This window comes from Capra hircus, unplaced genomic scaffold, assembly GCF_001704415.2.
Source record: "Capra hircus breed San Clemente unplaced genomic scaffold, ASM170441v1, whole genome shotgun sequence".
In the NCBI taxonomy this organism is placed as follows: domain Eukaryota; kingdom Metazoa; phylum Chordata; class Mammalia; order Artiodactyla; family Bovidae; genus Capra; species Capra hircus.
In genome coordinates, this window is record NW_017190005.1 from 1,727 (window position 1) to 18,407 (window position 16,681).

Sequence of the window (16,681 nt, forward strand, 5' to 3'; positions counted from 1 at the left end):
AGCTCTCTGTCTGTGTGCCTACGCCTGTATCTACTCACACACACACACACACACACACGCACACAGAGGCATGGGACTCAACCACCAGAAGGGAATGAAATCTCACAGTCTGCAGGAACTTGGAGAGACCTTTCGAGGGGATGATGCTCCATGAAATACCTCAGAGCCGTCGTTTCCATGCAGTACCTACCAAACGAGACACCGTGAACACAACGGAACCAAAGAGAAACAGGCTCCTAAGAGACCACCACGGAACACATGAGGGGTGGCCAGAGGAGGGAGCGGGGGAGACGGTGGCGGGGGGTGGGGTGGGGGAGAGAACGAGCGAACGAGCGCCACGGGCGAGGGAGACAGAGGACGCGGGGCGACCTTCCACCCGGGGAGTCCAGGGGTCACGGGCGCGTCACGACACCAGACGTCATCTGCCGTGACACCGAGCGGTGACGGACGGTCCCTCACTAGATGCATCCTGGTGATCTCTGTGTCATGCGCTGCACTCGGAAACACCGTCGGGACAGCTGAAAAGGAACGGGGGAACAACACACGAGGGGAAAAAAAAAAAAAAGAGGGGGGGAAGGAAGCAGGACGGGAGGAAGGAAAGAAGGCGAAAGGAAACGTTGGCCGTCGGTGAGAGGTCCATTTGAGAAGAGCGGGACTTGCGTGTGTGTGGAGGGGCGGGGAGTGGGGAGGCGGGGGGAGAAACTAGGGTGAGTAGGAGGACGGGGAGCGGGAGGAGGAGAGAGAAAAGGACCGATGGCCTCGAGGGCGAGGGGGAGATCAAGGATCCAAAGAGTGGGCAGGACGGTCAGGTGAGCGCCATAGGGAAAGGAAAGGAAGCCAACCCACGAACACCCTCCCCACGGTGGTTGTGTTCAGTCCGAGATCAAGATGTGGGTAGCACGGTGTCCTCCAGCACACAGGGACACACAGGCCTCCCTTGGCGTGGGAGTTCAGGATCACCCTGAAAGCCGAAGCCGTTCTGTTCATCCACGGCTGACAAGTACCATGGTCCCACGACATTCACACATCCTAGCGAACCATCGAAAGACTCTCTCACTCACTCGCCATGAAACACGGAGAGAACAGAAAAGGAGCGACACGACGGTGGCTGGCCGGCCGGCCGGCCGGCCGGCCGGCTGGATTCCCATGAGAGTCTGAGGATGGAGCACAGACGTGGACAGAAAAGCATCCGATTCCCTTTGGTCAAGAAGCGGTCTCGCCTTCTGTGCCTGGTGTCTTTCCTACGTCTGGATGATTCCCTCCCCCACCCCACCCCACCCCACCCCACCCCGCTCCCAGCTTGAAGGTGCTCTCAAGGTCCCGCCGGAACGCTCTCTCTTCGGAGCGCCCTTCTGAAGGGGAACGTTTCTCTTCCACGTCATCGCCCCCGAGACAGCTTCAGCCTGGCCCTCCCCTCCACCCCCCGCCTCCCTCTCTGCCTCCTGCTCCTCTTCCTCCTCCTCTGAACTCTTGAGCTCTCCTCGCACCGGCCTCTCACCCCACACGGTGGCAGTGTCGGCCTAGGTACGCTCGGGCGTCTCTCCTCCCCGCATCCCAGCGGACTGCCACTGGCTCTCGACCGCGTCGTCCTGGGACCATGTGTCCCCTGGCCTTTTCTGCGGGTGGGGGAGACCCGGACGGGCCGGGGCCAGGCGGGGGTGTGGGGGAGCCTGCATGCGGGGGGAAGGGTGGGGGCAGAGAGGAGGAGGAGGAGGACGAGGAGGAGGAGGACGAGGAGGAGGAGGAGGAGGAGGACGAGGAGGAGGAACGACACCACTCCCCAGTGCCAGTGTGTGCCTGTGGCCCGGGAAACAGACGACGCCCCGGGCTGGCTCCGAAAAGGGGATCGGTCACGAGATCGGGCGCGTGTGTTCTTTGCAGAGGCCCTGCAGATCGAACAGGCAGGGGCAAGGATGGGGCTTCCCGCACCGAGCACGGTTCCCCCGTCGTGGAAACAGGCGTCTGTCCCACCGGGCGGGGCTTCGGCTCTCGGTGCGATGTCCGCAAGCCGTGGCCGCTGAAACGTGCGCACGCTGGAGCCGCCGCCGTGCAGAGGGAGATCTCATCCGGCTCCTCGTGTCCTTCCAGTGAGCAGGCCGGGATCTCGGGAAGAACAGAAAGCCAGAGAGTCGCACGAACCGGAGCGTCACGCTTTCAGAAGCCAAGGGAACCAGAAATGAGGTTCACTCGCGTGTGGGTCTGTCTTTCCACGGGACGAATCCTCTCTTGGAGCAGATGAGGGTTCCGGGGATCCCGTGGAGCAGAGAGGATAGAGAGTCCCCTCAGGTCCCCTGCTCCTCCCATGCACGCGCACGCTCCCCAACGGTCCTAGGAACAGCCTGCCCCAGAGGAGCGTGCTGGCCACAACCCACCTCCACGGAGACGGAGACGGCAGTGTCCGTCCGCGTCAGTCACCCTCGTCCAGAGTCCCCGGGCCGTGTGCCCTCGCCTTCACGCCTGGCACCGTCCGTTCTGTAGGTTTGTGTCGAACCTGCCCGGAGCCCTGTGGCATCGTCCCGGATCAGGGGTTCGGTGGAAAACACCCTGTCCCCCTGCCTCCTCGGCAGGTGGATCCTTCACCACTGGACCACCAGGCAGGGAAGTCCCTTCACAGCCTTCTAAAAGCATCTACCCTGAAACAGTCCACGTCGTCCTCCAAACATCACTGGACCATCACGACGGAAAGGAAGGAAACGATGTGAGTTCAAGAATGTCTTCACTCCTCAGTGCTTCTTGCTTTAGAACCACGAAGGCCTCTCTCTCTCTCTCTCTCTCTCTCTCTCTCTCTCTCTCTCTCTCTCTCTCTCTCTCTCTCTCACACACACACACACACACACACACACACACACACACACACACACACACACACACACACACACACACAGAGGGGGGCTCATCGTCCAAAAGAAACCAACTGTTGTGTTTCTCCATCCCCCTTGTTGTGGCTAGTCAAAGGAGCTGATCTCACGTGGAATCCGATGTCTTCTTCTCTAGGACACTTCAAGAAGCAGCAAGAGTGCCGGTCTGTGAGAAACGAAGGTCAACCCTTCACGATGCAATCCCTTTTCCGGGCCTGATCGTTCAGAAACTCTCCCATCCCAAGCGGGGGACGGCAGGATATCCATCTCGAGTTTGGGACGGGGGCTTCCCCGGCGGCTCCGTAGGAAACCGTCCCGTGCCCACGCAGGAAACACGGGTTTCATCCCCGGCCCGGGACGATCCCACGTGCTACAGAGCCACGAAGCCCATAGGCCTCGCCGACGGAATCCGTGCTCTAGATCCTGGCCACTGCGAGCGCTGAGCCCACACCCAGCAGCCGCTGAAGCCCACGTGCCCCAGTGCCCACGCTCCCCAAGAGGAACCACAGCCACGAGAAGCCCAGACACACAACCGCAGAGCGGCCCCCTCCTCCGCGGAGAGAGAACCGCTCGCACAGCCGTGAAGACACGGCACACCCCCACAGAGATCAGAGACGTCCCACGATTTGAAAGCAATACGGGGTCTAGGATGGGACGCCGTCGGCCAATACCTCGTCCCATCCCTCGGGAAGCTCGCCGACTCCGCGGTCGATGAGATCAAGAAACCGCAGCTCACCGTGCCATCGGAAGTGCGGGAAGCTCTCCCTGCAGTGCTGAGAGCCCAGTGGAGACGTGACCCGCGGGGACCGTGAGCGTGCCTGTTCTCGGGAAGAAGTCCTTCCCGGTCCGGGCTCTGGAGATCGGCCCACGCGGACCCGCAGACAGCGGACGGCCATCCCTCTCGGCTCCCTGCAGGCTCACGGGTCCAGGCGTGCAGTGCCCCCGGCATCTGCTCGCATCTTCGGGGCCCGTCTCCCCCGCCGCGCTCCACTCACTTTGAATCCTTCTCCCCTCTCGTCTGACATGTTCTCTTTCCCGTGCGACTCTTCCTGGCTCCCCAGGCACCACTTCGCATCGTTCTCTTCTCATCGCACTCGTCTCGTGGAAAGAATTCCACGTCTCTCTGCTCTGGTCCCCAAGGAGTCTGTCATCGCTCCATTCATCTGGGGATCGACTGGCACCCAGGCAACCCGGGCCCACGAAAACCGGGGCTCCGTGTGGATGGGACGACTTGCCGACGACCGCGGGGGGGGTGGGGGGTGGGCGGCTCGTGGACGTGGAAAGCTGGCACCGGGGAGTCGTCCTGCGGACACACCCTCGGGCACCATCGCGTTCGCGGGAGCGTTTGGGTTGTCGTCGTGGTCGCCGCCGTATTCCCTGAGACGCGTGCGGTCGCACTGGGAGTCCAACGGCGTCTATGGGAAAAGAATGGATCCTTCCCTGGATCCCCTCAGAAGGACTTCGAAAAGAGTCGTGGTCGAGACGTGATCGATCTTTCCAACACTCTCACTTCTGGGTAGACATCTAAAGAGAAGAGACACGGAAGCGAAATCTCAGAGAGAGATCTGCACTCCCATGTCCACGGCAGCATCAGTCACACGGGTCAAGAGAGGGAAACAGCCCGAGTGTCCATCAAGGGAAGAAGAGGGAAAGAAGACACACGATCCAGACAGAGATCGATCGATAGGTAGAAATAGATGTCCCACGGAGCCACGGGAACGAACGCATTCTTGTCTGGTGATAGCATGGATGTGACTTAGGGCGTGATGCCAAATGAATAAGTCAGGTAGAGAAAGAGAAAGACTTTCTCATGCCACTCACATGCCATGGATGGCCATCCAAAAAAGAAAGAAAGAAAGAAAGAAAGAAGGAAGACGGTCATCACAGAACGGCTGGGGGAGGGAGAAATGGGAAGATATTGCATTGATGTAAGGGGGAAAGAAAAAAAAAAAAAACGACTTCACGGATAAGGTACATCTATACTGTATACGTCACAAAGAGCACGGTGATTCTAATGAACAGCGTTATTATTATTGTATGGTACTATCCGGGGAAGGCCATGGCGCCCCACTGCAGTCCTCTTGCCCGGAAAATCCCATGGACGGGAGGAGCCTGGTGGGCCGCAGTCCACGGGGTCGCTCACAGTCGGACACGACTGAGCGACTTCCCTTGCGCGTTTCACTTTCACGCCTTGGAGGCGGACATGGCAACCCACTGCAGTGTTCTTGCCTGGAGAATCCCAGGGACGGGGGTGCCCGGTGGGCTACCGTCTGTGGGGTCGCACAGATTCGGACACGACCGAAGCGACGCAGCAGCAGCAGCAGCAGCAGCAGCAGCAGCAGCAGCAGCAGCAGCAGCAGCAGCAGCAGCAGCAGCAGCATGATCATCTGAGAAAGTTGCCATGACAGTGGACATGAATCCTTCTCCTCCCGTCCAATGGCAGAAGGAAATGGCAACCCACTCTAGGATTCTTGCCTGGAACTGTCCACGGATGGAGGAGCCTGGTAGGCTACAGTCCGTGGCGTCGCAAAGAGTCGAACACGACCGAGTGACTTCCCTTTCTTTCACATCCAGTCATGATCTGTATGGGTTGTGAGAAAGCTATGAGCTACCGCTTGGGTGGTCATTCTTCTTTGGCAACATACAGGTGCCTCTTGTGCCCATTCTGTACACATGAGAACGAAGGATGTCATATGTCCTTCACGAAGGAAATGATATTTCAATACACCTGGAAATTAAACACAGAAAATCACCTAGTTTTCTTGTCTTTCCATGAAGAGTCAGTATCGGCTGCGCCAAAAAAAGAAAAGAAGAGAAAAGAAAAGAGAGGGGGGGGGGGGAAGAAAGAAAAAGAAAGCTTTATTTGGGGGTCTTCGATATGGCCATGCAGGGACACGGGTTTGAATAAAAACCGGGGGAACCTTCCCCAGGAAAGAGTCGGGGGCTTAGAAAGCTGAAACTCCGTGAGGTTGTAAAGCGACCTGAGAGCAATGATGACGGACTGTCATGCAAACAAGGACCCGTGTCTTCTTCCAGGGTAGACAGACCGTCACAAGTGATGTAGGGAAAGGGGAGGGTGTGTGTGATAGGGGTCTTGAATGTCGGGAACACTGTTTCGATGATCCGGAGGCCTCTGTTCCCCAGGAGGTGCTCCGAGTTTCCAGACTGAGACACAGACCTCTTCCTCCACGGCCCTCCCCTTCTCTATTTTGGGGCGGCGCTCTCTTGGCGATGCCGATTCCACTTTGATTTTCCTGTCACATGTCATCCCCTTTTGCCCTCCAAGATACCATTCCCTCATGGGACCTGGTGTATCTTTTTAGAGAGGATTCGAATGAGACACGATCACTCTCCGTCGCGTGGTTTCGGGCACGAACGACCCACACGGGGATCCGTGCCACATCTCTCTCTGCCATCGAGAAAGGCTGTGTGTGGCCAATGACGCCACGGGATCGGCGAGTTCCTCGGGCTCAGCGCTCCCTCGACTTGGCTGCGGTTTCGGTTTCGTTCCCTTCCGTGCTGGCTCGCTTGCTGACCCACACGATCTCTCCGGAGAGGGCGGCCCATCGAAGCGGAAACACAATCGAGGCTGTGTGGATCCTATTCGTGCATCCGACGGGGAGACCCGCGACCTCTACGTGGATCCGTACGCGCGGCCGTGTCGGGCTCAGGAGGACCCTTCGGTTGCTGTCTGGGCGCGCTCTTTGTTGTCCGCGAGCTCGCGCGCCTTTCGGGGACACGGCTGATGGGGACGGACACCGAGCGGCAGGGCGGCGGGCCGGCGTCCCGGCCGAGAGCGGTGCCCCAGAGGACGTCTCAGAGCCGGGGCTGAGACAGCCACCCCTCCCCGGGCCCCCCTCGTCGCCGGGGAGGGGCGGGGTGGGGTGGGGTGGGGTGGGGGGGGGTGTGAGGTTGGGGAGATGGGGGTGGGAGCCGGGTCCGGGTGAGCGTGCGCGCGCGCCTGTGTGTGTGTGTGTGTGTGTGTGTGGGTGTGTGTGTGTGTATGTGTGTGTGGGTGTCTGGGTGGGTGGGTGGGTGGGTGGGTGGGGCGGGGAGGGGAGGGGCCGGGACTGGGCTCGGGGTTGGGGGTGCACGAGGTGAGGGGACCGTCCCGGTCCCCCTGAGAAGTGAAGGCAGGTTCTGTCCCGCTGAGAACTCCCTGCCTTCAGGCGCGCGAGGGGAGCAGGTTTCTCTCCAATCCCTTTAGGAAACGGTTTTGAAACAGTTTCCAGACAAAAAGGATCACACACTTACACACAACATGTTGACTTGTCATGGCCGGGGCCAGCGTGAGGAACTCCGCCCATGGCCAAGGTCACGAGGAAGGAGGCTTGGCACACGCAAAGGCGTGATCAAGCCTCAGGAAACCCCCCGCTCCCGAGCATCTACCCCCAAAGCCAGAGTCTCCCTAGAAATGAGGAGTCCAGCGGGTCGGTCAGGAACGACGTGGGTGAAGGGTGTTTCACGTGTCGGGCCGATCACGACGGCTCATTCTCGGCCCTGGGGGTGACGAGGGCGTCTCAGGTCAAACCTCTCCGCCGACAGACCAGCTCGCGTGACAGGGTCACCCACCCTCCCGCCACGACGCACACGAGCGTCGCCTCCCTCTCCACCGTACACAGCACAGAGAGTCTGGGAGTCTCTGGAGAGTCTTCACGAGCACAGGGCTTTTCTCACGGTCGAGTCCACGATGGCCGCCAGGCCTCCATATCCTTAGGCACCTGGGAATCGATGAATCCATGTCGTTGGAATGCAGAAAAGGAAAGAGGGGTCGTTCTTAAGGGGAGCAAGACTAGACTTTTTGAGTGAAGGAATGGTCTCTTTGGGAACAGATCCCTGTCCTTTGTGATCCATCCCTGTGTCCTTGCTATGCAAACAGGTCACTCCATCACTCTCCGAAGACGACATAGACCTTCAGGGCAACATCGGGGAAAGGATTTTCGTGGGTTGGGCTGATGGTTGCTGCTCCATCTCCATATTCCCTGCCCTTATCGTGAATATAACTAGCATCGAGGAGACATAAGGAGTCCCCTTTCAGACGACTCATGTGAACTTTGGGTTCGATCCGTTCCTTTCTCGATTGGAACTCACGACACCCTCACCCTACAGGAATGTCACTTTATCTGGAGGGTGGTGCCTGGTTTAAGAAAAAAAACACCCTTGGAACACAGAAGTGTTTTGGGGATCAGAAAGAAAGGATCGTCACATGTCAGCAGGCCTCACGGCCAGAAGATTAGGTCACATCCCTAAGACCTGTTTGGTTTTTTTGTTTGCTTGTTTTTGTTTGTTTTTCTCGTACATTTACGTGAAGCACCTGATTCTGAGAAAGGTCGGGACTCCTGGCCCCCGCGGGACTCTGTATTCATCCCTATATGTCACAGAAGGGATAGAAGCAAACCCCACACGAAAGAAATCGGATCCGTTTCCGGAAAGACTGATACCCGCATGTCGCTTCTTTCCTGCTCCCCGTTTCTCTGGCCGAATCCCAAGGGATTCAGCCTCTTTTCCTCCGCTCATTTTCCTACGACACTATGCGTTTCTAATCTCTCTATATCTCTGTCATTCGATATGTACGTATCCAAGGACGCCAACGCCGTCCCCACCTTCGAATTCCCTGGATCCGACGGGGCTGGACCCCGGCAGGAGGCGGCGTGTGGTGGGGCACGCGCAGGTGGTGCTGCGTGGGTGTGGGGGGGGAGGGGTAATGTGTGCGGTGTGTGTATAGGTTCCACGTGAGGCCGAGCGTGTGTCGGGTGGGCACCATGGGTGTGTGCGTGTGGGATGCGCCAGTGGGTGTGGGCGTGGCCGTGGCCGGAAGGGGGTGGGGCGTGCAGAGACAGTGGCCCAGAGACACAGCCAGGCAAAGGACAACGCAGCGTGCGTGCGTGTAGGGGGTAGGGGGCAGTGTGTGGTGTGCGGCCTGTGCGAGCGGGGTGCGAACGGGCTGCGTGTGTGTGTGCGTGTGCGTGTGTGTGTGTGTGTGTGTGTGTGTGTCTGCGTCGGGATGTGTGTGTGCGCGGTGTGCAGGCAGGGTGTGCGTGCGGGCATGCGTGTGGTGTGTGGTGCGCCTGTGGTTGTGGGTGTGGTGGAGGGTGGGTGGCACAGAGACACAGCTGGGCGAAGGACAATGCAGTGTGGGGGGGGCGGGGGGCGGGAGAGGTGAGGGGGCGGGGTTCATCATCTGAAAGGTGAAAGGCACAGGGACGCACGCACGGACGCACCCACCCACCCACGCATGCACGCACGCAGGCACCCAGCCACGCACCCACCCACCCACCCACCCACCTGCCCACGCGCCCACGCACGCACGTGCCCGTCCACGCTGTTGTGTGACGAGCTGGGTGGATCTAAGCGTGTGATGACTCTGTCCATCGGGTGGAAATCACAGATCTCAGAGAGGTTAGGATGGGAGCAGGGGCTTTGTCGCAGTGAGACGGACAACACACTGATGATCGACTTAAAGGTCAATAGAGAGGGGTCTGAAACCTCCCAGAAGGAAATCACAGCACTTTATCAAAGTTTGGTGTTACTATTTGTTCTGACATAGTCACCAAGTGTAAACGGTTCATTTCTGAATGTCATTTCTGTCCCGCTGAGAACTCCCTGCCTTCAGGCGCGCGAGGGGAGCAGGTTTCTCTCCAATCCACGGCCATGCATCGTTTTCGCCCTGTTCAAAAGAAGAAAAAAAAAAAAAAGACCAAAACGTATTTGTTTATCTCAGCCTGTTTTCTGGGCCGAGGCCAAAGACCTCTTCAAGCGTGTCCAAAGGATCTGACAGGATGGGAGGGAGGGTGCAGGTCAAGAGATCCACAGAATCTGTCACAGCTGTGACTCGGGCCTTTTTCAGAAACAGGCCCATTTGGATGATTCCCTGGACAGGAGTCACCCCAGGAGTTTCCTTGAAGGGACCGAGTTGAGCTGCAGGAGTCGGGAGCGTGACCCCGCCGCCGCCAGAGGGCCTCCTCAGCCCGGCAGGCCGGCAGGCAGGCAGGCAGGCCGGCCGGCCGGCAGGCAGGCAGGCAGGCAGGCAGGCAGGCCGGCAGGCAGGCAGGCAGGCAGGCAGGGGCTATTGTCTGTGGGCCCCACCGCCACCCTCCCCCACCCTCCCCCTGCAGGGCCTCGTCCGATAGCTTCATTCAAATGCAGAAAGCTTTCCAGTCAAGTCAGAGCCTTTGACTTCGCCTCGAGCTTCTCTCCATTGAATGGTGATCCGCCCCACCCACCCCTCTTCCCATCCCCATCCCCATCCCCATCCCCCCATTCCACGTCTCCACCTTGAGACTGCCCCTTTCGGCACCGTGCGGAGGAAGGGGGCTGGGGGGGGTGGGGAGGGTGGCCGAGGGACACACTCGCCTCGCGTCAGGCCAAAGGAGTCTCCTCCTTTTCTGTCACCCAGGAAACCCCGCTCGTGCGTGCGAGGATCACGGACGTGCGTCGAAGCAGCCGTCTTCCCTTGGCAGCTTCCCCTCCGTGGGAGGAGGCTTTCATTCCTGCCTGCCTCCAGTTCCGTTCCGTTCAGTCGCTCAGTCGTGTCCGACTCTTTGCGACCCCATGAGTCGCAGCACGCCAGGCCTCCCTGTTCATCCCCATCTCCCGGAGTTCACTCAGACTCACGTCCCTCGAGTCCGTGATGCCATCCAGCCATCTCATCCTCGGTCGTCCCCTTCTCCTCCTGTGCCCAATCCCTCCCAGCATCCGAGTTTGTTTCCAGTGAGTCCACTCTTCTCATGAGGTGGCCAAAGGACTGGAGTTTCAGCTTTCGCATCATTCCTTCCAAAGAAATCCCAGGGCTGATCTCCTTCAGAACGGACTGGTTGGATCTCCTCGCAGTCCAAGGGACTCTCGAGAGTCTTCTCCAACACCACAGTTCGCAAGCATCCATCCTTCGGCGCTCAGCCTCCTTCACAGTCCAGCTCTCACATCCATCCGTGAGCAAGGAAAAACCATAGCCTTGACTAGACGGACCTTAGTCGGCAACGTCGCGTCACTGCTTTGGAAGATGCTATCTAGGTTGGTCGTCCCTTTTCTTCCCAGGAGTCAGCGTCTTGGAACGTCATGGCTACAGTCACCATCTGCAGGGATTCTGGAGCGCCCCCCCCCCCCCAAATAAAGTCTGACCCTGTTTCCACTGGTTCCCCATCTATTTCCCACGAAATGATGGGACCGCATGCCATGATCTCCGTTTTCTGAATGTTGAGCTTTAGGCCAACGTGTTCACTCTCCTCTTTCCCTTTCCTCAAGAGGCTTTTCAGCTCCTCTTCCCTTTCTGCCATAAGGGTGGTGTCCTCTGCATATCTGAGGGGATCGCTATCTCTCCCGGCCATCTCGAGTCCAGCTTGCGTGTCTTCCAGTCCAGCGTCTCTCACGATGTCCTCTGCATAGAAGTGAAATAAGCAGGGTGACAATATACAGCCTTGACGTCCTCCTTTCCCAATCTGGAACCCAGTCTGTCGGTCCATGTCCAGTTCTCACTGTGGCTTCCTGACCTGCCTACGGATTTCTCAAGAGGCAGGTCAGGCGGTCTGGGATTCCCGTCTCTTTCAGCCTTCAGAGAGACAGAAAAGGAGGGAGGGGCAGACCGTTCCTCTGGCGCCGGCCGGCTCTGTCGTCCCTCGAATCCAAAACACTCCATCGGGCACGGAGGTTCACGTGCGGTGGGCTGGAGTGGGGTGGGGACGGCGGCCTACTCCGAACCCTAGCAGTTTTCCCTCCTCTGTCCCTTGCCTGGAACCTAGGAAAAGCTGAGCTGGTGTCTGTGTGCGTGAGTGCGTGCACGTACACGTGTACGTGAGAGACGGCACGTTGTGCGTGTGCGTGTGCATGGACGTGAGAGGAAAAGGGGAGAAAAAGAAAAGAAAGGGGAAAAAAAAAAAAAACCAGAAGGAGGGAAGGACGAAATAGGTTCGGTAGTAGGGCCTCCATGTCGTGGAAAGAGTTTCTGAGCACAGATCCTCCGTTCAGTGAATCGGCGATCGTATCTCCTCTACAGGAGGCCGTGATGTCGATGGACGGGTCCGGGAAAGCAGGCCTGGGGTGCGAGCCATCGGGTATTTTCTTTCCCCTCAGAGGCACTTGTAGGGAAACCAAGGAAACACACAGGTTCATCCCTGGAGCGGATTCGAGACACCAGTCGGCGCAGGGAGAGGCAGTCTAGGAGACGGATTTCTAGACGTCAGGGTCGGGTCCTGGAGCGGGTTGCCATGTCCTTCTCCAGGAGGCCTTCCTGGCCCAGGGACGGAAGCCGGGTCTCCAGGAGTGCATCCCCGCGTTTCTCAGAAAGACCCTCTGGGCCCCTAAGGAACCTGTGGCAATCACGATCGCCAAGGAGATGAGAATCCTCCACGGAGAGTTTCCGAAGTCTGGAAGGACCAGATCGAGAGAAAAAGAGAAAGGATTCCCTTCTGCCCACAGGGGTGTTGTACGAAGGGACCAAGGGGATGTCCGTCTTTCCAAATTCACAGTTTCAACACTGTGTCCTTTCGGTCCTCTGTTTTCTCTTTGTATCTGGAAAGCAACAGGTGGAACGGTATAGGTCCTTTCATTATTTTATGTTTCTTTCTGTCTTTTTCCCGCCCGCCCGCCCGCCCGTCCGTCCGTCCGTCCCTCCATCTGTCTTCTCTCTGTCTCTGTCGCTTTTCACTCAGGTTAGGGAATTTAAAAAAAGAAAAAAAAGGAGGAATCTGTATTTCTGCAGGTCAGGAAGCTACAGTTAGAACTAGACATGGAAACCCAACAGGCTGGTTCCAAATAGGGAAAGGAGTCCATCAAGGCTGTCTATCGCCACCCTGCTGATTTAACCTACAGGCTGAGTACACATCATGAGAAACGCTGGGCTGGATGAAGCGCAAGCGGGAGTCAAGATTGCCGGGAGAACGATCAATCACCTCAGATAGGCACATGATACCACCCTTATGGCAGAAATGAAGTCTGGGCGGGGGGGGGGGGGGGGGGGGGAGGGCGCGCGGGGAGGGGCGTTCCAAAGTCATGCTCGTTTCAGGTGTTCAGATTCTTTTCCCTCAGAGGTTCATGCAAAGTCATACGTCTACTTTCCCGTGCTGGCATAGGATCCTGGTGCTCTTGGATTGTTCTGACGTACAGTTTACGTGTCCACGTTCAACCCGACCTCCTAAGTGGACCGCCTGCTCCTCCCCGCCCCCAATCCTTTTTTTCCTCAAGAAGTCAGGCATCCACTTCAGCATCCTATTCCTCAGTTCACCCAACCCCACGAAAGAAGTCATTCCTCAAGCTTTCCCATCGGTTCTCTCCACCTCGCCTGATGATGGCGGGGGACCGGAAGACTGACCGTTCTGAAGAATTTCGCAAGAGCTCTGGGGGAAGGCTCCTACGATCTGCTCGGTGAAGTGGGTGGCGTGTCAATCCGCAGAGACCGTGGAAGGTATGCCCCAAGTGGCAAACACCATCGCTTTCCGTCTCGGTCCGTTTGCTTGTCTGCAGCGAGGGACGGAAGGGAGGCTTCCACCTTCCACAGAGAAAGCTATCCCTAGCGTCCCAAGCATGTTTGACCACCACCCCACCCCCGCCGCCCCAGGTGACAGGCGTGACAGGTCAGACCGTAGCCATCGTCACGTCAAGGGTGTACGCACAACAGGCAGACTCATCCGAAAGGCACCCTGTCCTGTGAAGGGGGAGGGAGGGGAGGGAGGGGCAGAGGGAGGGCGAGGAAGGGAAAGAGAAAGAGAGGGACAGGGACGCACACACTGGGGGCGGAGGGGGTGGGGGGAGGCTGTCGGGGGGGGGGGGGGACCAGCGTGAGGAACTCCGCCCATGGCCAAGGTCACGAGGAAGGAGGCTTGGCACACGCAAAGGCGTGATCAAGCCTCAGGAAACCCCCCGCTCCCGAGCATCTACCCCCAAAGCCAGAGTCTCCCTAGAAATGAGGAGTCCAGCGGGTCGGTCAGGAACGACGTGGGTGAAGGGTGTTTCACGTGTCGGGCCGATCACGACGGCTCATTCCCGGCCCTGGGGGTGACGAGGGCGTCTCAGGTCAAACCTCTCCGCCGACAGACCAGCTCGCGTGACAGGGTCACCCACCCTCCCGCCACGACGCACACGAGCGTCGCCTCCCTCTCCACCGTACACAGCACAGAGAGTCTGGGAGTCTCTGGAGCGTCTTCACGAGCACAGGGCTTTTCTCACGGTCGAGTCCACGATGGCCGCCAGGCCTCCATATCCTTAGGCACCTGGGAATCGATGAATCCATGTCGTTGGAATGCAGAAAAGGAAAGAGAGTCGTTCTTAAGGGGAGCAAGACTAGACTTTTTGAGTGAAGGAATGGTCTCTTTGGGAATAGATCCCTGTCCTTTGTGATCCATCCCTGTGTCCTTGCTATGCAAACAGGTCACTCCATCACTCTCCGAAGACGACATAGACCTTCAGGGCAACATCGGGGAAAGGATTTTCGTGGGTTGGGCTGATGGTTGCTGCTCCATCTCCATATTCCCTGCCCTTATCGTGAATATAACTAGCATCGAGGAGACATAAGGAGTCCCCTTTCAGACGACTCATGTGAACTTTGGGTTCGATCCGTTCCTTTCTCGATTGGAACTCACGACACCCTCACCCTACAGGAATGTCACTTTATCTGGAGGGTGGTGCCTGGTTTAAGAAAAAAAACACCCTTGGAACACAGAAGTGTTTTGGGGATCAGAAAGAAAGGATCGTCACATGTCAGCAGGCCTCACGGCCAGAAGAGGAGGTCATATCCCTAAGACCTGGGTTTTTTGTTTTTTTTTTTTTCTTTTCGTACATTTACGTGAAGCACCTGATTCTGAGAAAGGTCGGGACTCCTGGCCCCCACGGGACTCTGTATTCATCCCTATATGTCACAGAAGGGATAGAAGCAAACCCCACACGAAAGAAATCGGATCCGTTTCCGGAAAGACTGATACCCGCATGTCGCTTCTTTCCTGCTCCCCGTTTCTCTGGCCGAATCCCAAGTGATTCAGCCTCTTTTCCTCCGCTCATTTTCCTACGACACTATCCGTTTCTAATCTCTCTATATCTCTGTCATTCGATACGTACGTATCCAAGGACGCCAACGCCGTCCCCACCTTCGAATTCCCTGCATCCGACGGGGCTGGACCCCGGCAGGAGGCGGCGTGCGGTGGTGTGTCTGGGGCACGCGCAGGTGCCGCTGCGTGGGTGTGTGGGGGGGGTGGGTGGGTGGGTGGGGGGGTAATGTGTGCGGTGTGTGTATAGGTTCCACGTGAGGCCGAGCGTGTGTCGGGTGGGCACCATGGGTGTGTGCGTGTGGGATGAGCCTGTGGGTGTGGGCGTGGCCGTGGCCGGAAGGGGGTGGGGCGTGCAGAGACAGTGGCCCAGAGACACAGCCAGGCAAAGGACAACGCAGTGTGCGTGCGTGTAGGGGGTAGGGGGGAGTGTGTGGTGTGCGGCCTGTGCGAGCGGGGTGCGAACGAGCTGCGTGTGTGTGTGTACGTGTCTGGGGTCGGGATGTGTGTGTGCGCTGTGTGCAGGTGGGGTGTGTGTGCGGGTATGCCTGTGGTGCGTAGGGTGCGCCTGTGGTTGTGGGTGTGGGGGGTGGGGGGGGGTGTGAGGCGCGGAGAAACAGCTAGGCAAAGGACAAGGCAGTGTGTGTGTGTGGTGGAGGGGGGGGTGCGGGAGAGGTAGGGGGCAGGGTATGTGTGGTGGCGTGGTGTGTGCGGGCATGGGGTGTTTATGGGGGTGGGTGTGTGCGCGCGTGTGCGTGTGTGTGTGTGGCGCTGGGGGCGGGGCGGGGCGGGGCGGGGCGGGGGGGGGGGGAGTGTGGCTACGCATGTGGTGTGTGGGCAGAGACAGAGGAGCGGGGGACAGTCACAGCCAGGCCAAGGACAACGCAGTGTGTGTGGGGTGGGGGGGAGGGGGGGAGTTTGTGGTGTGTGGCGTGTGCCGCCGGGCTGGGTGTGTGTGTGTGTCTGGGTGGATATGTGTGTGTGCGCAGTGTGCAGGCGGGGTGTGTGTGCGGGTATGCGTGCGATGTGTAGGGTGCCGCTGCGGGTGTGGGTGTGGGTGTGGCCTGTGGGTGCGAGGGGTCACGGTGGCGCAGAGACAGAGGCCCAGAGACACAGCTAGGCAAAGGACAAGGCAGTGTGTGGGGGGGCGGGGAGGGCGGGATGTGTGCGCGGGCGTGTTGTGTGCCCTCGTCGAGGGGTGTTTATGGGCGGGGCTGGGTGTGGCCTCAGCGTGTGGCGTGTGGGCAGAGACAGAGGGGAGGCGGAGAGTCACAGCCGGGCCGAGGACAACGTAGTGGGGTGGCGGCGGGGAGGGGAGGGGAGGAGCGTGCGGTGTGGGGCGTGTGCGGGCGGGGTGCGAACCGGCTGGGTGTGTGTGTGTGTGTGTGTGTGTGTGTGTGTGTGTGTGTGTGTGTGTGTGTCTGGGGTCGGGATGTGTGTGTGCACTGTGTGCAGGCGGGGGTGTGTGTGCGGGTATGCGTGTGGTGTGTAGGGTGCGCCTATGGGTGTGGGTGTGGTGGAGGGTGGGTAGCGCAGAGACACAGCTAGGCAAAGGACAAGGCAGTGTGGGGGGGGGCGGGGGGGCGGGATAGGTGGGGGAGGCGGGGTATGTGTGGTGGGGGCGTGGTGTGTGCGGGGGTGGGGGGTTTATGGGCGGGGGGTGTGTGGCTACGCATGTGGTGTGTGGGCAGAGCCAGAGGAGGGGGAGACAGCCACAGCCAGGCCAAGGACAATGCAGTGTGTGTGTGTGTGTGTGTGTGGTGTGTGTGTGTGTGTGTATGGGGGAGCGGGGGAGTGTGTGGTGTGTGGTGTGTGTGGTGTGTGGCGTGGGTGTGGGGCCGGGTGCGTATGTGT

The 16,681-nt window shown here is 58.9% G+C and overlaps 1 protein-coding gene across 1 annotated transcript; it reads left to right on the forward strand.

Annotated features, from left to right (window-relative positions):
• Positions 1-1,524: 1,524 nt before the first annotated feature.
• Positions 1,525-4,690, forward strand: LOC108634777 (the record flags this gene model as incomplete). The annotated part of the gene is made up of 4 exons (XM_018045016.1): positions 1,525-1,622; positions 1,882-2,095; positions 2,274-2,698; positions 2,995-4,690. Coding segments are annotated over 4 exons (1,044 nt in total), but the record flags the coding sequence as incomplete, so codon positions are not given.
• Between the last annotated feature and the right edge of the window lie 11,991 nt (positions 4,691-16,681).